At 38.1% G+C, this 18,756-nt stretch overlaps 3 protein-coding genes across 4 annotated transcripts; all 3 read right to left on the reverse strand.

The window, feature by feature from the left end:
- Positions 1–2,702: 2,702 nt before the first annotated feature.
- Positions 2,703–4,145, reverse strand: LOC113011914 (uncharacterized). Its single transcript, XM_026151768.1, has 5 exons — positions 4,091–4,145; positions 3,274–3,981; positions 3,050–3,175; positions 2,914–2,957; positions 2,703–2,822 (listed from the first exon to the last, which is right to left on the reverse strand). Exons 1-5 carry the CDS (start codon positions 4,143–4,145, stop codon positions 2,703–2,705), a joined length of 1,053 nt encoding a protein of 350 aa, XP_026007553.1.
- A 5,568-nt stretch (positions 4,146–9,713) lies between these two features.
- On the reverse strand, positions 9,714–11,388 carry LOC113011920 (uncharacterized). Of its 2 annotated transcripts, none has more exons than XM_026151789.1 (5): positions 11,329–11,388; positions 10,527–11,234; positions 10,223–10,348; positions 10,093–10,136; positions 9,714–9,993 (listed from the first exon to the last, which is right to left on the reverse strand). In XM_026151789.1, the coding sequence occupies exons 1-5, from the start codon at positions 11,381–11,383 to the stop codon at positions 9,874–9,876; spliced, it is 1,053 nt and encodes a 350-aa protein (XP_026007574.1). In that variant the 5' UTR covers positions 11,384–11,388; the 3' UTR covers positions 9,714–9,873. The 2 variants fall into 2 exon arrangements, with proteins under 2 accessions (XP_026007574.1, XP_026007566.1); XM_026151781.1 differs by having other exon boundaries at positions 9,714–9,996.
- A 4,217-nt stretch (positions 11,389–15,605) lies between these two features.
- LOC113012011 (uncharacterized) lies at positions 15,606–17,234 on the reverse strand. Its single transcript, XM_026151957.1, has 5 exons — positions 17,186–17,234; positions 16,347–17,054; positions 16,117–16,224; positions 15,852–15,889; positions 15,606–15,731 (listed from the first exon to the last, which is right to left on the reverse strand). The coding sequence occupies exons 1-5, from the start codon at positions 17,232–17,234 to the stop codon at positions 15,606–15,608; spliced, it is 1,029 nt and encodes a 342-aa protein (XP_026007742.1).
- Between the last annotated feature and the right edge of the window lie 1,522 nt (positions 17,235–18,756).

Raw genomic sequence — 18,756 nt, forward strand, 5'->3', positions numbered from 1 at the left:
TTCACAGCAAAACACACCGAACTAAGAGGGAATTCATTACAATGTTCCTTAAATGTGAAGCCTAGCGTTGGTCTTCTCTTGCAGCTGGTTCAGTGAATTTAGTTCAGAAAGTGATGAAACCAGCAGTTTATGAATCTGTGAGATTTCTGCTTTCAGCACCCTGACGCATGATCGTGTATCGTGGCATGATCGTGTGATTTGTGCTTTGTGTTTACATCCTTTTACCTGCTCTTTAACCATTTACTGTTTTACAGTAGCTGTGTTTTGTGATTTTTTTTTAGCTTTTAGTTGAGATTCTGACGTTTCTGTGGATATCAAACAGCTATATTTAAATAACAGATCTGGTGGTACATTCCAGATGTTCTCCCTCTCTCCCCCATTACTGGGGGCATTGCGTTTCAATAGATTAAGTACAGAACTAAAGATGGAGTGAAATACAAAATAAGCTTTTATCACTGTCTGTTCAGGATAAACGTTCAGAATAATCCAAGGGAAAACAGAAAAAATACAAGGAAAAAACAATAAACACAAAGTAATGAGGTTAGGGGAAATAGGATGAATGCACAGCAGGGATAATGAGACATGGGAAGTTATTCAGTAGAAGGTACGTATGACTATCAAAATAAAACAGGAACTAACCAACAAGGGAATATCTAACACAGAGGCTGAGATTTAATGGGAGAGGCAGGGAATCAAATAAAAAAACAAAACTCCAGGAATTATTACAATTACTTAAAAACCCATAATAGTAAGATACAAGAACTAAAGTAGCCACCCTTTGCTTTGTTGACAGCACTGAAAACCCTTGGCCTTATCTCAAATGGTTTCACTTCACATTTGTGCCTTGTCAGGGTTCATTTGTGAAATTTGTTGCCTTCTCAATGTTGTTGGGACCATCAGTTGTGTTGTACAGAAGTCAGGTTGGTACACAGCTGACATCCCTATTTGACAACTGTTAGAATTCATATTATGGCAAGAACTAATCAGACAAGTAAAGAGAAATGACAGTCCATTATTACTTTAAGAACCTAAATTTGGTCAGTCTGGAAAATTCCTAAAACTTTGAATGTGTCCCCAAGTGCAGTCGCAAAAACCATCAAGGGCTAGGATGAAACTGGCTCACATAGAGAGTCAGCCAGTTTCATCGTAGCCCTTGATGGTTTTTGCGAACTTGGTTCTATGATAGGTCTTAAAGGGTTAAAAGCAACTCATGTATGTATAGATATAGACATGCATACCAGGAGCCAAGCTATTGGAGAGATTAAAAATCAACTAATAGAACCTTAAACTCAACTCTGCATTTAACTGTCAGCCAATGTAAAAATGCAAATATCAGAGTAATACTCTCTCTCTCTCTTTTTGGTACCTGTCAGTAGCTGCAAGTACTTCTCTTGCAGCTGCAAGGTGGGATAGGCCATTCAGAATCAGAATACTTTATTAATCCCTATGGAAAGTATGTATTTACAGTTGCTCCAAGACAATAAGAACAGTAACATGCTGAACATGTGAGCATGCTAACTTAAATAATACAATATATTACAAGTTTACAAAATATAAGAACTAGCTATAATAAATAGAAATAGCTAAATTATAAATATCCAGAACATAGAGAGAAACGACATGTATATGATTGACATTTTACTTTAAAATGAGAACTTTGTTATTTGTTATTTTCACTGTAGAGACCTCAGTCGGCTTAGAAGATAGAGACGACTCTGGAATCCTGTCGAGCTTGATCAAAATCAGTGGTCAGATTTACTGAAAATCTTATGAACACAATAACTCATTTCTACTTAAATTCTTGGATGACTTTGAATATCTGTGAGGTCAGGGGGAATATGTTCTTAAATTCTTGTGAACACCATAAATTAAGAACTTAGGGTTTTCAAAGTGATAGCATACATTTATATTTTAGAATTCAGTGAGCTTGACCTACAGGTCAAGGTCAAAGATCAGGTTGGTTCTAAGTGTTGGGAATGTGACTCAAGAAGAATGTCACTTGATATTTTCAAATTTATACAACACATCTAGTAGGGGGCTGAGGGATTGCACTAGTAGCCACCAGTATATTTATTTTTAGAAAAAGGTGTATATAACCATTTTACTGGTTCATCTTCTATTTGATGTGACCTATCTCATGACAACGCTCTGCTATAGCTTCAAATTGATTGCAGCAAATTCCTAGATTGGCTCTGGTACTAATCTGTATAGTACCTGAAGTAGTCACACTGGCTCAAAACACAAGATCATTGATGTTGCACTGACAGAGATACAATGAAAAAGATCTGCAGCCATAGCCTAGCAGCTTTATTTAGTCACAGTGCTGGTTTTTTACTAAATGTGAATGCATAAACTCCAACAAAATGGTTCAAAAAAAGAGAATAAAACTGAAACCTTGCAATTTGTTTGTAGTCTGGCACGAAAACTTCATTCATGCAGTTTTTTTTTTACAACCTTGAGATCAAATGTTTAGTAAAATGAATATATACTGTTCAGAAATGTATATGTATTTAAAAGTAATCATTCCTCAAGTAACAGCCAAAGAATCCTGTTGGAATATGGATGGGAGATAAGCAGGACATGCATTCGCCTGATTTTCCAGTTGCAATTGGGCTAGAATGTTAGTACTGGTCATAAATTGTATTGAACAGAATGTAGAATTGTTTTGTCTGCTCGACATTGAAATGTTGAAATGTCCATATTTACTGCTTTATGCTGGAGTACACACATTCACTCTTGCTGCTGTCTTTCTGTCTTCTTGACTTGTTAAGTTTCTTAGCACTTAAAGCTGCATAATGGAGGCTGTCTGCATCTTGACAAGCCTGTCAAGAGAATATGCAAAAGTCATTTGAGATATTTCCTTTACAGAAATTTAGCATTGTTTTATTAGTAAGTAACTGGGATTTGATTTACCTCTGAATTTGTTGTTGAAGGAGTTGGTAAACGTGCACGCGGCTCTAATAGTCAAAGACAAAAAAATACTCAGATCCAAAGGCTAAAAGATAAACGTAACAAATTTAAGCTATCAGGCACAAGCAGTACCACATACCTGGGCAAAGGCAGTTGTTTCTCTTCATTGTCTTGCATACTGAGAAAACCAGTAGGAGAACCAGGATGGTACTGAATGCCAAAGCTCCACTCAAGTAGTACACCAAGACAAGAAAGTCTGCCTCACCTGCAGTTAGCCAGTCATCGGAAAGAGGTTTTTAGCTTATATGTATCTTCTCACAAAAAGTGATCAGAATTGACTGTAAATGACTCTTCAGTACTCACGGCTGAGATCCAATCTGGTCCCGTTTCCAAACACTATGTGTCCACATGAATCAACAGCACAGTAGTAGGTCCCAGCATGAGACATGTTCAGATCCTTCATTGGCAGGTTGTAGACACAGGCGTCTGCTTGTGGGTTAGTTTTCGTCCTACAATAATCATTTTTGCCTCCATAAGTGTAAATCAGTCCTGGACGAGATGCTTCTGTTTCTTTGAACCAGTAAACACTGTGTTCTTCATCACAGGTCCCAGTGTGTACCGTGCAGTTCAAAGTTACGGAGCCTCCAGGCTGGATGGTCTCAGATGGTGACTGATGGACTAAAGCTGGGTTTTTCAAACCTGTCTCCCTTACTTTGACAATGGTACCCTCTGCAAAAGTTAACACAAATCTATAGCTGCATGCACAGTAGTAAGTAGCTGAGTCATTGATTTTCAAATCTGAAATGTTCAAGTTATTTCTTCCGTTTTCTGTATCCAGTGTGAACCGTGGGTTGTTCAGGAATTCATCATGAAAAGTGATTTTTGTATCGTACACATAGAACGTAGAGATTAGCCTCGGTTTCTGTCCCAGAGTTTGCTTATACCACAAGATCCATGCTGAATCGTCACCTTCATAGAAACAATGCAAACTAACATTTTCTCCAACATCAGCTAAGATAAAATCTTTTTCTTGATAAACAGATGCCTGTGGTTGCAGATGGGTCTTCTGGACTACAATAAAAATCAAAATAAAAGCAAATGAAAAGTCAGTTCAACATATTCATTTCCTTAAGAGGTGAAAACTTGAAGAGATGTTAAAAAGAACAGAAACACAACTTACCCATTTTCCCCAGGAACAAACATGTCAGATAAAAGACAAACTTTGCAGGTGTCATCGTGTTCAAATCGTTGTGTCAAATGAAAAGAATCTTGATGCTTTCTCCACTCTGAAGACCCAAGACTGATCTTGATTGGCCAGTCTACAGTGACACTGTACGTCCTACTGTGGAAACATAATCACATGTTCACAACCACCTATGGTGTAAAGTTCATAATATCATGAGTATATATGAAAAGCATTGAGGCTCTTGACTAGTGCAGTATATGTTCACTAAGGAAAATTACATTAATGTCATTAGTTTACAGCTTAGAGACTGGTGCCACCTTAGAGTGGATTCTGCTCAGTATTTGTCACTGAAACATGAATGTTTAGAGTGTGCATTGTAATTGTCCAAACGGCTTATTAAAGCAGAAAGACCAACATATTTGAAAATTTTAAATCACAAATTGAAATCATTGCATCCCAAATACTTTTCAAATTAATCTTTTATTTCACTTTTAAATTTTATGTGAAATTCAATAATTTTTATAGAAATGCTTTTTTTGAAATGTGTTGTTTTTTCTTTGCTTTGAGCAGCAGGGAACAAAAAGCTGTGTTAGGGTAGTAAGATAGTGGTACAAACACAACCCACACACAAAACCTCCAAATGTGCATAGGTATAATGGCAGTAGTCGTAATGGTAATGCAATTCAAGTGATGTGATTTCATCAGCTGAATAGTTTTAAATTATCTGCCAAGGAACTTGGATGTTATGTTCGATTTATTTTTGTTGGTTTTTTATTTTATTTTTGCTCATTGGAACACAAATACCCCTGTTCAACTAGTCTGTTCTCTTCACTGATGTAAATATTACTCTAAATATTTCACCCAAGTAGTATTACGATACCTGAAAATCCACCACTTTTGGTGGCATGTTTAAAGGTGCTAATGGTGTATTTATGTGGGTGTGGAACTACCTTTACATCCTGCACAAAAACCACACGAGCTGCTGCACAGACAGAGACAGACTTCTTCTTTTCTGCATTCACACTGATGCAAGTCAAAGCTTGTAGCTGTAGAGCACTTGACTATTATGGCTCATCTTAAATGCTATCCAAATTGAATGAGTAGATTTTATCTTGTGTTTCCTCAGCCCAGCAGCCAGAGCTGTGTGCCTTTGTTTGTCAGATTCTAGAGATTTAGTTATGGACACTTTGTTCTACTTCTTAAACACAGAGGATCCGTCTCTCATGAAACCCTTCTGCAGCCAGTAAACATCGTCCTGGGCTTCCAACCTTATTTTTGAATGGAAGGTTCTCTTTACATGCTTTTTTAATCGTATACCCAAATGTTAATAGTATTAAGGTGCGACAGTGGCACGCTCAATGGTTTCTGTCATACTGGTACTGGGGATGGTGAGTAGAGCTGTGTTAATGTCTGCAAGATTTTCTTCTGGTAGAAGTTTGTCAGTGAGACAGTTAAGTCTTGGACATTTCTGTAGAAGAAGCGTTATTTATAAGAGGTGGTTGGGTTTCATCTATATCAGGGGTCTCAAACTCAATTTAGCTGGCCCGCTGAAGGCACAGTCAGCTTGAGGCTGTGTTGCACAAGGTTTTCCACAAGAAAACTATTGTTAAAAAATTCCCATAGTCTCAAATCTATTATCTATAACACAAAAATAAATGAACAAATTAAGAGTTAATAAGTTGTGGTTTCTTCAGTCTTCTATATTTGCTGTATTCAGATTCAAATGTCTGTATTAACAGTTCTTTAACCTTTAACCTTCTTTTGAACATGAATGGAACAGTGAAGAACATGAGCTGTTCATCTGAACGTGTCTCGCCTACTCCTTGCAGCTAGAGACCTGGCAGGGCTTCCTTTCGCATAGCCCAGCCACATTTTCAATCAATCCATCAATCACCTTTATTTATAAAACACTTTAAACCAACCACAGCTGACACAAAGCGCTGTACATTGGAACCATAAAATAAAATTACAGAACATATAAATAAAAGCCAAATAAAACAAAGAAAAAATAATTAATTAAATAACTAATTTCATTTCAACTGAAAACTAAGTCTCACTGAGATTAAAAGCCAAAGAATAAAAGTGGGTTTTGAGACGCGATTTAAAAGTGGACAGTGAAGGGCCCTCTCTAACATGCCAGGGCGAATTATTCCATAATTTTTGAGCCACGATAGAGAGTTTCCAGGATCTCAGTACCTCCAGGAGCAGCTGGTCAGCTGACCTGAGAGACCGACAGGGCCAACCAAGCTTTAATGTCATATAGGCATGTCATGAGAGGTTTGGCCTGAGGGAGGAAGCAGTTGAGATCCTCAGTATGTCTTAAAGATGTTCATCAGTAAGTCTGGTCTTGTACTTGGACTTATTGAAGTTCAAGGTGGAGAAGAGCTTTTCGCTGAAGTACGTGCTTCTAAAAAGGCACATGGGCCGCTTGAACATTCAGGAAAGCCGAAGGAAGCTAGGGGTCAGTTCTCTCAAAAAATGCCCAAGCTAGTCGGCTTTTCCACTCACCTCCCTGATCTTCACTTTGAGTTGCACTGCAGTTTAATGAGCTTCATCTGAAGCACACAAGGGGCATCATCATCAAAGGAGATGGGGCTAGCAAAAATTTGAAATGTGACTCTGTGCGTCTTGAAGTCTGCAAATCTGTGATCAAAACCTCTTGTAGCCTCAAAATGACATCAACATACTTCTCACCACTGAATGGTGTGCCTGCATCCACAAGTGCCTTGCAATGCTGGGAAATGTCAGGAACGTCTGAGAGAGCTGGGTTTTCCAAAACACACGTTTTGTGGAGAATGCTTTCTTGTTGTCATAGGCAGCACTGACAAGTTGCCCCTGGCCTTGTAAGTTCTTGTTCAGTGCATTAAGCTTATATCTGATATCAACAAGAAAAGCTAAGTCCATGAGCCATTTGGGATCACTTAGCACAGGAAAAGCCACTCCATCTTTCTCCGTGAAGGCTTTCACTTCTGCTATCAACTCCAAAAAATCTTTTCAATACGTTTCCCCTGCTAAGCCAATGTGCTTCAGTGAAGTAGAGCACATCCTATATTGTGACTCCACTTCCTCTAAAAAAGCACGGAACCCTTCAGTGCTTTAAGCTCCTGGATCTGATTTGGTTGATGCATTTTGAAATGTTTACATCACTTTGTCAAACTTCAGGTGTTTGCTGCAAAGGACCTGATGATGGATAATGCAGTGCAGAGCAATAGCCTCCTCCACACCCTCCTTACCAGTCCATTTTTCCTCCCCGTCATTGATGGCGTTCCATCAGTTGTTATTCCAACAAACCTCTTCCATGGCATCACACAGCTTGTGACATATCTCCTGAGCGGTGGTCTGGCCATGCATTGGAATTGCTGTAAGCAAGTACTCCATCACCTCAAAGCAGTCAACAACACCTCGGACATACACTGCGAGCTGAGCAGTATCGGTGATATCTGTGGCCTCATCAAGAGCAACTGAAACACTGAAACATTTGGCTTTCTCGCACAGTTGCTCTTAAATGTCACTTGACAGGTCAGAAATGCTGATGTTGGCAGAAAGGCTGATGTTGCTAAACTGACCTTTCTTTTCTGGACAGACTATATTTGCAGCCTGCAATATGCACTTTTTGACAAATTCACCTTTGTGAATGGCTTTCCTGCTTTAGCAATCATCTCACTAACCACATAGCTAGCTTTCACTGCTGCATTATTCTTTTTGGTTGCTTTCTTGAAGAAATCTTGTAGCCTCAGTAGATGTTTTAAGATTGGCAACCTGGTTGGCTTTCTCGTCTCCCTGGTATTTTGCATACACCGCAGCATGTCTAGTTGTGTAATGACGATTCAAATTGTATTTCTTGTGCACTGCAACTTTCTCTGTGCAAATATGACACGCTGCTGTGCTCAACAAAGAAATATTGCATTTCTCACTTTTCCTGATATTGTCTGTGCTCATCACCAACCTTTTTCTTCACTGCAGGCTTTGAAAAAGAAATGTTTGGGGCTATGCAATATGTATGTAATTCTACTTGGTGTCATTGTCGCATTGAAGTTTCAATCCAATGTTTAGCCAAAGCACAGGAACGTCTAAATGCATAGAGAACGTAATTTCAGCGTCTTTTTCTTGTAACCGCAGCATGGCGATCGGCGGATTAAAGCCCGGTAGCAGTCTCCTTTGTTTTTACCCTCGATGTTCATATCTTTCAGGATGACATTAACACCATGGCAGTTGTAGATGGTAGAATGTAGAGGGTTAGCGAGAACAAAAAGGCGACTGTTCACGGACTGTTATCTGTCGTGCTGTTGTTACAGGGAAAAAAAGCAGAAATGACACCGTGCTGTTGTTGATGTCATTTTTTTTGACTACTTTTACAATATATATAAATATATGTAATGTACATTGTATGAGGACTTGTACCTATGCCACCGGCATGTTGGTTAGCACTGTTGCTTCACAGCTAGAAAGTCCTGAGTTCAATTCCACCATCAGACCAGGGTCTTTCTGTGTGGAGTTTGCATGTTCTCCTTGTGTTTGTGTGGGTTCTCTCTGGGTACTCCAGCTTTCTCCCACAGTCCTACAACTTAAGTAAGCTCCAAGACTCACAAAGAGCAATAGCTTGAAGCAAATGCTTTCTGTATCAGTCTCTCACACTGTTGTAGAGAAATTTTAGCTAACTCTTCCTTACAATTTTGCTTTAGTTCATCATAGTTTGGGGTATTTGGGCATGCACTTCTCTCTTGCAAAACCTTGATTCTTTTATCATTTAGCTGTTCCGCTGTAGATTTGCTATGTTTGGGTCACTGTCCTGTTGCATAATACAGTTAAAGCCAAGCTTTAGCTGTTGGACACGCCTGACATTGACACCCCCCCCCCCCCCCCCCCCCCCTCCTCAAATAATCAACACCCCTTCGACTTGACAATTATTGCCAGGTGTTTTGTGCTGATGCTATGTTTGGTTTTCAATGACAGTGGTGTTGTGCCAAACATATCCATTTTGATTTACTCTGTCTAATAGACATTATTGAACAAGACATGTTGTTTATTCTAATGCAACTTCCCAAAAAATATCCCACGCTGATGGGTTCCTTTTAAAAAGGACTTTTTTCCTGGCAACCCTTCAAAAAACCTAAACTTGGTCTGTTTTTTGTGATCATGTTCTCAAGAACATTTCGTATGCTAACTGAAAGTTTTTGGCTTTGTAGAGGTGGTCACACTTACTGATCACCTAATGAAGTGTGTTTCACTGTCAGCACCTGGCAGCTACTTCCCCTTAGTTCCTATGAAGGAAAAATCCGAGACTAGTGATAATAACCTATAGAGAAACTAAATCTCAACAACAAACTTTTAATGTTTAAACTACATGCCCAGTATTTAGAGTTGTTAAAGTGTCAAAATAATTATTGGCAGCTTTTCTGGTCACAGCCACCTCCTAATTCCACTGCTGGTCTGGGATAAGTGAGGACTGTCACATGTACTGTACGATACACAGGGAGCAACCAGATACCCAAAAGAAGTAAACACGCATTCGCTCAAGTTCTTCATAATGACATTTACTTTATTTTGTGATTAAACACATGGCAAGAATTCCAGAGCATTAAACGAAATGCATCAAATTCAAGAAATATGTGATATATTTCATCTGTCAAGTCTATAAATCACTATAAAGGAATAATATTAGGATATCCATCATGAAATTCCAAACAAAAACAAACAAAAAAGACCCAGAAACCGTTTTTAAAATCAAAATTGTACAAGTACTTCTCTGTAACAACTATAAAGAAAGCAAAAGACAGTCATTGCTTTACACTGGAGTACACACATTCACTCATGGTGTCATCCTTAAGTCTTCTTGATTGTTTTCTCTGGTTTACACGTAAAGCGGCATAATGCAGGCTGTCTGCATCGTTGTAACCCTGCTAACAAAATAATATATTAATACATTGTAACTGCTTCTCATGTGCATTGTACTGGAAGATTTGTGCTTGTGAAAGTTACACTCCAGTGATATTTACCTCTGCATTGGTTGTGTGAGGAGATGACTGTCCTACATGAGACTCTGAAGGTAAAAGTTGAAGAAAAAGTTATTTTTTTACCAAAAAAGAAAATACAGATTAAGCTTTTAACAATGAAAATACACTGTACCTGAATATTGGCTGCAGTTTCTCCCATTCATCTTGCATATCAGGAAAGCCAGAAAGCCAGAAAGAATCATGACGAATATCAAAGCACCACCCAAAAAATACACCAAACCCAGTGAGTCCACGTCCCCTGTAAAACGTGAAAACAAGTTCACAACTTTTTTTACAAAGTTAAAATAAATACTATTGAGTAAAAACAGACCATTCCTGGTAGAAAATCTGCTCACTTTGAAAGTCCAACTTTGTCCCATTCCCTGTTGGGGAGGATCTACAGTATTTTTAGTAAGCTTAGCCTTGACGTTACTCACGTTCAAAGTCCAGTTTTGTCCCCTTTCCAAACAGTATGTGTCCACATGAGGCAACAGCACAGTAGTAGGTCCCAGCATGAGACAGATTCAGACCATTCATCGGCAGGGTGTAGACGCAGGTGTTAGTTTGTGTTTTAGTTTTTCTCTCGCACTGATCATTCCCACCTCCATGGGTGTAAATAAGTCCTGTTTGTTGAGATTCTTCTGTTTTTCTGAACCAGTAAATGCTGCGTTCTCCATCACAGGTCCCAGTGTGTACTGTACAGTTTAGAGTCACAGAGCCTCCAGGCTGGATGGTTTCAGAAGCAGACTGCTGGACTAGAGCTTTGATGCTCAAACCTTGACTCTTTACAATGACTTTGGTACCCTCTCCAAATTCAAACACAAATGAAAGACCACTTGCACAGAAGTAAGTTGCTGTATCTGTGATTTGTACGTTGGAAATTTGTAAGTGATTTATACCCACATCAGTTTCCAATGTAAAGCGTGGATTGTCCTTGAACTCATCATAAAAAGTTCCATTTTTGTCAAATTTATAGGTATTGGAAATAAGCTGTAGCTTCTGTCCCAGTAGTTGCTTGTACCAGTAATACTTTGCAGCATCACTGTCATGAAAACATCGCAAAATCAACGAGTCTCCAACATTAGGAGATATCAATCCTTTCTCTTGATGTAAATTTCTGGGTTGTTTTAAATGATTCATCTGAGCTAAATGGGGTAAAGAGCAGAATTATTTTTAACCAGAATGATACATTTAAAACATAAATAGTTGTTCTTGTTTTTTAAATAAAATGCAACTTACTAAATTCCACCAAGAAGAGGCATGTCAGATAGAAGACAAGCTTCGGAGGTGTCATCTTGTTGAAATTGCCGTGTTGAGTGAAAAGCACTGCTCTACATCCTCACTCTCTTCAGAGACAAGACTGTTTTGATTGGCCAGGAGGGTAGATGATCACATCCACCTACAGAGGCAATCTTAGCTCTATGAGAAGAATCAGTTGGGTGAAACTATTTGACGTACTTTAAGGCTTCTGACACTTTTTCAAATCACTTATAAATAATTGAGCTTTATGCAACATATTAGAATAGAAAGCAGAGTTCTTTGGCACTAGAATTAACATCATATTTTTCTACAGAATAACTGCAGTCAGTAATTATATACATGGCTTATCCTGTGAAAGTATATTTCCGGACATCAGCAACACATTGAAAGGCATCAAACAACCCGTCTGTAAAAGTGAACTAAAAAAAACACAGTTTCCAGTTTTTCATAGATTTTATGTAAAATATTGATTTAGCTAGCGTGACATTATCCATTAGATAGCAAAGTCCTATTGTAAATTCTCAAGTTAAGTCTTCTAAACACACACAACTGAGCCAAGAATTCTCCAGACTTCATGTAACAATGTAAACAATGGCTAGTTAGCTATCTTAGTTCTCACCGATTCCAAAACAAATTCACTAAACCAGCGGCAAAAGAAAACCACAAATGTGCTAAGACAGAAATTTACTTACCGGACTGGTTTCCTCCGCTGTAACCAATAGCCGCTGTAGTTCTGGATAATGGCTGTGGTAACCAGTGTTGGTCAAGTTACTTGAAAAAAGTAATCAGTAACTAATTACTGATTACTTCCCCAAAAAGTAATCCCGTTACTTTACTGATTACTTAATTTCAAAAGTAATTAATTACTTAGTTACTTAGTTACTTTTTAAAAACACGATTTACAACCTGAAGAGGTGATAAAGCGATAGATCCTTCAGCCCAATTCTACTTTTTCTACATACTCCATCATATAAAATGTAATCAAATGGAAAAGTCTCTTTTTTAAACTTGTTTTATCAGTTTTAATCTTTTAACTTTATGCATCAAGTAAAAATTTAATTATATGCAACATTCTCTGACTTGAATAAATTAGTTTAACATTTAAACCTATTTTCTACACATTCCAGCACATAAAATAAAATATTTTTTGTGTTTACACTCACTCTTTCAAATAGATGCAAGTAAAACACAGCAGAAAATGAATAAAGTCAAAGACTCAGCGGTCCTGTTGCTCTATTTTCACCTGTAAAGCAGGACTGTGGTAGGCGGAGGTTTACCCTGGTGCAGGTGTAAAGGTCAGTACTTCCACGCTTTAAACGCTGCACGCTCATACTCTCTCCCGCACTCGATATGTGATCCATTGTTGATCTGCACACAGCTGTTGTCACTAACGGCGCACTCGCAGTAACGCAGCGTTCCTACGGGAAAGTAACGGTAATCTAATTACCGTTTTTGCAATAGTAATCCCTTACTTTACTCGTTACTTGAAAAAAGTAATCAGATTACAGTAACGCATTACTGCCCATCTCTGGTGGTAACACAATGCATCAGAGCAACTTCCATCAATAATCGCCATCTTAGGCCCAGTTAAGGACACGTGACTGGACAGATGCCGCGTGTCATAAATTTGGGGTCACGTAGGGTCTGGTCTTGCAACTTCTGGCATCATCAAAAGGTGTAAATCAAACAAATCGTCCAATAGAGGCCGAAGCTACAGCTCCTCAGAGTTTAAAGCACCAGAGGCTGTTTAACCTTCCCATGCGCATGGCAGAAAGGGCACGCTGCCTGTGAATGTGTGTTTAATTCTTCAAAAATATATTTTTTAAAAACAAACATTTTTAGGCATGTAAATGAAATTATATAATTTCTGCTGTTCCATACTTTTATACAGTATCCAAGGTGTGCCAAAATTGGTCAAACCAGGATGATGTTTATATGTTGATTGAGGTCTTCTGGAATCTGGTCCTTTGAAAACAGCAAACAATCTTTGTGTAATAATAATAATAATGAAATAATAATAATGCTGAGCATGAATGTTGTTTTTGGAGAAAACCCTTAGGAACTTTTCAAAAGTTATGACAATATCCTTTGTTAGGGAAATGCCATCAATTTCCAGCACTTTCTGGCAAATTTGAGTGATGTCTCAAACAGTCAGGTGACTTTCCCATCTCATGCAAACAATAAAAAGCAATGAGGAAATGCCAAAAACTTGAGGGTGTCTTCAAAAGTAGTCGATTTCTGTAGACTCCCTGTTAAAATGCCCAATTTAACTGATGTACAACATTTTAAAAAACAGTTTCATGGTACAAAACACTGCATTTTTTTCTCCTTAGATAATTTGCTGCTTTATAATAACTATATGGGGAAGACATTTGCTTACTTTTTAGGCCTAAAGTTTGGACAGATGCCCTAAGAGTGGCCAACAGGCCTCTGTAGTCTATACAAGGTCTCATCTCCACGTTTGTCAAAGAACTGCAAAGAATTCTATTGGCTGACATTTGACATAATGCCTTCTCTCTTTGGATTGTTTTATGGTCTATAAAGGTTTATTGGTTATTTGCATGTGGTCTTTAGGGCATGCATTTTAACACCTCAGAGGTAAATTAGATAATATACCCACAAAGTCCATTTACTTTGTGGTTTAATGCAGTTTTCTTTAAGACTGACTCCCCACTAAAGTACTTACACCTCTTCATTCTTCTGAAACCCACAAAGACCACTACAGTTTAACTTGGCTAACATAAGTCTCACTGAAATGATTGCTTGAGTTTGACCTTGTGTTTACAGAAGAAACTATGACGGGGTGGAATTTTTTGTGAACACATTTTCTTAAGCATAATAAATCTATGCACATGTGTATGCATAAAAAGAGGTGTGACTATATTGAGTGACAGGTATTTATAGTTTTTTCTTGTTTAATGTTTACTTCAAGATTTTGGGTATTCAGTTTGTTCAACCCCTTAGACTTACTAAGCTGGTAACTCCGAAGCTCTACTCTCTGGTAGAAATATGTGTTTTGATGTTTTAAAAAACATGGCAACATCCAAAATACCAAAGTAATCCACACAAACCAGTGGGTAACATCACTGTAACACACAATCACTGCTTCTTAAACCAAGAAGTCTTGAGTTCTATGTCTTTGTTATACAAGATAAGATTTATAAGTTATGTAGAATTTAAAAAAGACCATTTTGGTGTGTTTATGAGGACAGGCAGCTAATGGGGAAAAACAAAGATTTAAGACTTACCAAGTCTTGTATATCAGTTATTTCAGTCATATCAGGGTGGAGTGCTGAATTGCCAGCTAATGTTAGCAAGCTGTATTCATAAATTGTACAGGTGCAACACAAAGACACAGATATCTTCCAAACAGTCAGCAGGAAAGAAAATAACCCAAATAAGCATCTTGTATGGTGTGTAATATATTTTATTTGTCAGAAAATTCCATTAAAACCGTGCAAAATACACCAGCACAGCAAGAAGGCCCTTCATAGAGATCATGCTACTTTTGGCAGATCATTTATTCACAAGTAGGTAGCTCCATTATAATTTTTTCTAACTTTTGCAATTTCAGAGAAATACTCCATTCATCTCTCCTCCTGGAATCGAACCGGAAATCTTTCACCCGTTGAACACGTAAACCACTACACTATGGAAAAATAGCCGTACTGCAAACTTTCAGCAGAGTTAGTTCAAAAGTGCTAATTGCATTAACCTTGTTGTTTTAGCCAGTATACGGCTGCAATGGTGGAAAAGTAGTGGAGGCTTCCTGTTTGCAACTACACAGACACAAAAACAAAAGAGCAGATGGTTTGTTTTTGTTGTTTGTTTTATCTTTGAATTTGCTCACCCAGACATATAGAGATTTAGCTTTATGACTTTTTTTAAACTTCAGACCTTAATCTAAGCTATAAAAAGATTCTTAAATATGTAACCACAATATGAAAAGATAAACAGATATTCCCCAGTAGAGAGCACTCATTACATTGTACATTGTATTTCTTGTGACATAAACTGGCTTATATTTATGGTGATGTGGCACAGTGTGTTATGCACATGTTCAGAAAGGTTGGCTTCGTAAAGTAACATGTTTTCTCACTGTTTTTCTTACCCCTGAGAATCAACAAGTATACTGATAATGGAAATGTAGCACCTTTGTAACCAAGGCTTTGTACTGATTATCTTCACAACAGATCTCAAAACACACGCTAACAAAACCACATCTTACGCTGAAACAAAGTCTAGATGAAACAGGTTCAGATCTGCTGCCTTACACTGGAGTACACACAGTGATTCATGGTGTCATTCATCTGCCTCCTTTGCCGGTTGGACTTTTGTGTCTGTACGGCAGCATAGTGAAGGTTGTCTGCATCTTGGTATCCCTGGTACAAAAATACACGAGTCAATAAATGTTACAGAAAAAAAATCAAGTGCTACAGTGTAATATATGTATTGGTAGCTGTTCAAAAGATAATTTGATATATATCAAAAAATATAGTCACCTCTGCATTAGCTGCATCTGAACATCTTGCTTGTGACTCTATTGTGAAACACAAAAAATATAAAAGCCTTTGTCTGTAAATACACGCTGTTCAAGAAAACAATATTATAGTTTGGTACTTATATAATGTGTATCCAGTCTTACTAACAAATCAAAGCACTTTACACTGTAAGCCGCATGTGCCCTTTCATACACCCTTGCAACTGTTTTTTGTGCACTATATCTAACCATGTTTGGACTGACTGCAAGTGTAAGTGACTGGTTACCTTTATTCATCTTCCACACTAGAAAACCCATTAAAAGACTCAGAGTGGTGGTGAATGCCAAGACTCCACTTAAAACATGCACAAGAAAGTCAGGAAAGGTCACCTCATCTGTAGAGAACCAAACATCCATCAACCATCAGTGTTGTTAATATGTTTCCATTAAAAGCTGAATGAGAGAGTATTAAAGACTGTTTAGCAAATGTGAGACAGGCTACTAGAATGCCACTTACCCTCCGAGCCCAGCTTGGTCCCATTACCAAACAGTATGTGTCCACAAGAGGCAACAGCACAGTAATACATCCCATTATCAGACAAATTCAAGCTCTTTATTGGCAAATTGTAGACACACGTGTTTGTTTGTGTGTTAGCTTTCCTCTCGCAGCGATTGTTCCTGCCTCCATGGGTGTAAATGAGTCCTGGATGGGATTTTTCTGAGCTTTTGAACCAGTAAACACTGTGTTCTTCATCACAAGTCCCAGTGTGGACTGTACAGTTCAGAGTCAAAGAGGCTCCTAGCTGGACGGTTGCAGAAGACAGCTGATGGACTGAAGTTTGAAGGTTCAAATCCGAACCCTTCACATGGATTGTGGTGCCCTCTGCAAATTCAAACTTGTAAGCATAACAGCTTATGCAGTAATACGTTGCTGAGTCAGACATTTGTAAATTCGAGATTGTCAAGTGGTTCTTTCCATTTTTACTGTCCAAAGAAAATCGTGGATTGTTCTTGAAATCCTCGCTAAAAGTGCCATTTTTGTCATGTTTGTAGAAGCTAGAGATGAGCTTTGGCTTTTGTCCCAGGGTTTGTTTGTACCAGTAAAACATAGCTGCAACGTCACCTTCGTAGAAACATCGCAAAGTTACATTGTCCCCAACATTAGCTGATATAAAGCCGCTCTCTTGACGAACATTTGAGGAGAGCTGAATATTAGTTACCCGGTCTGTAAAGAGAACACCATGAATGTTTGCACTTAAAATCACAATAAAAGCCTAATCACTCTATAAGAATCATTAAAATAAAATCGTGAGATTTAATTTATATTTTTAAGAATTTAAGGTATTCCCAACTTACCAATTTTCCAGAAGACCAGGCAAATCAAAGCAAAATTCAGAGATGTCATTGTGATCAAAAGGTCTTGACCAATGTAGAAAACCTCCATACGTCCTCTAGTCTTAGAGACAAGGCTCCGTTTGATTGGCTAACCAAAAGTGACTCTGAACTACTTTTGAAACAGGGTACAAAAGTTTAACGCCCCCTTCATTATGAATTTTGGTTCTCGCAGCAAGAGATATGGAAAACAATACCAGAGTTATAGTATTACATTATTTTAACCATTAAAACCCCAAAAATCAATAATGTGAGTGAGAGCAAACTTGGCCAAGGTTAGGATGTTTCCGGTTAGTGTGAAAAGTAATTTAGCGCTACTTATTGTCTTAAGAACAGTGAAATGAACCAAGATCTGATTGAAAGACGCCACAGACATTAGTTATTGTAGTGACTGTGTGTATGCCATATCTGGTGATGCAAGTTTTCTTACTTCAGTGAGCCATATCCTTTTTAAATGCTCTATGAAAAGATCATATTGCTTATTTTTAACTTCCCGTCATTCATACATTTGGATATGTTTCAGTGTTTCTCTTGCTGGTCCCACCTTCACATTTCTAATTGTCTAGCATGCTTAGAGAGAAATGCTGCATCATCAAAATTCGATTTTCTAGGCTTCTGTTCTGTTAGTAGTTTATATACATCTTTTCATTGTCTTTTCGGTTGCAATAATATGAGTGGCCACTGGGGAAAATTAGGGCAATAATCGTAAATGGACTGGTTCTTGTATAGCGCTTTTCTACTCTTCTGAGCACTCAAAGTGCTTTACACAACTTGTGCTTTTACACCCATATTCGCACAAGCACATTTTCCTAGGTGCTTTCTAAGTAACATTCACACACACACTCATACTCTGATGCATGCAATTTGGTGTTAGTATCTTGCTCAAGGATATTTGGCATGCAGACTAGGGGAAGCCTTCTGATCAGTAGATGACCTGCTCTACCGCCTGAGCTACAGCCACCCCCACATGAGGGCATCATGTGACTTACTCACAATACAACCATCAATGTCCACCCAATGGGGGCCATAAATGGACTTGCTGCAATCGTTGAGATATATGAATCTGAATCAAAGTGGTGCGTTTGGTGATAAAAAAAAAAAAACTTAAATAACATGAAAAATCCAGAAAATTAATGGAAAATCTGTGAAAATCCAATTGCCCAGACCTGAAACTTGCTGTTTAAACATTAACAGCAATGTCATGAAAGTGACGCTATCCCACACTGAGAGCCATGAGTTGAAGCTTACATGTTGACTAGATGTAAATTAAATAATATCAAGCGTACATTCCTTGAAAAGACTCAAGGACTGAACATTGCGCGATAAAAAATTTAATTTTGAGTATAGGAGAGAAGGAAGTACTGCAGCTGCAAACAGATCTGCTTTCGTCCCCATCACTGACTTTTCCACCCTGGTGACACATTGGTAGGTGTAGTGGTTGGTAGTTCACTCTTGTTGTCTCTGACACAGCTGCCTCCTACAGCTACTGTCACTTTTATTGAACTCTCACTCACTAAGTCTCAGTCATTTATGTT

The sequence above is a fragment of the Astatotilapia calliptera genome, chromosome 3 (genome assembly GCF_900246225.1).
Source record: "Astatotilapia calliptera chromosome 3, fAstCal1.2, whole genome shotgun sequence".
Lineage (NCBI taxonomy): Eukaryota > Metazoa > Chordata > Actinopteri > Cichliformes > Cichlidae > Astatotilapia > Astatotilapia calliptera.

Bases quoted from the DNA above. Each gene is read 5' to 3' on its own strand.
- LOC113011914 (XM_026151768.1), bottom strand. From the start codon at position 4,145: ATGACACCTGCAAAGTTTGTCTTTTATCTGACATGTTTGTTCCTGGGG. The intron at 3,982-4,090 runs GTAAGTTGTGTT...TTTTTATTGTAG, and splicing joins TTTGTTCCTGGGGAAAATGG to TCCAGAAGACCCATCTGCAA. The intron at 2,958-3,049 runs GTATGTGGTACT...TTTGACTATTAG, and splicing joins AAACAACTGCCTTTGCCCAG to AGCCGCGTGCACGTTTACCA.
- LOC113012011 (XM_026151957.1), bottom strand. From the start codon at position 17,234: ATGACATCTCTGAATTTTGCTTTGATTTGCCTGGTCTTCTGGAAAATT. The intron at 17,055-17,185 runs GTAAGTTGGGAA...TTCTCTTTACAG, and splicing joins CCTGGTCTTCTGGAAAATTG to ACCGGGTAACTAATATTCAG. The intron at 15,890-16,116 runs GTAACCAGTCAC...GTTTCACAATAG, and splicing joins AGTGTGGAAGATGAATAAAG to AGTCACAAGCAAGATGTTCA.
- LOC113011920 (XM_026151781.1), bottom strand. From the start codon at position 11,383: ATGACACCTCCGAAGCTTGTCTTCTATCTGACATGCCTCTTCTTGGTG. The intron at 10,349-10,526 runs GTGAGTAACGTC...CACGTTTTACAG, and splicing joins GACAAAACTGGACTTTGAAC to GGGACGTGGACTCACTGGGT. The intron at 9,997-10,092 runs GTAAATATCACT...TTATTTTGTTAG, and splicing joins CTCACACAACCAATGCAGAG to CAGGGTTACAACGATGCAGA.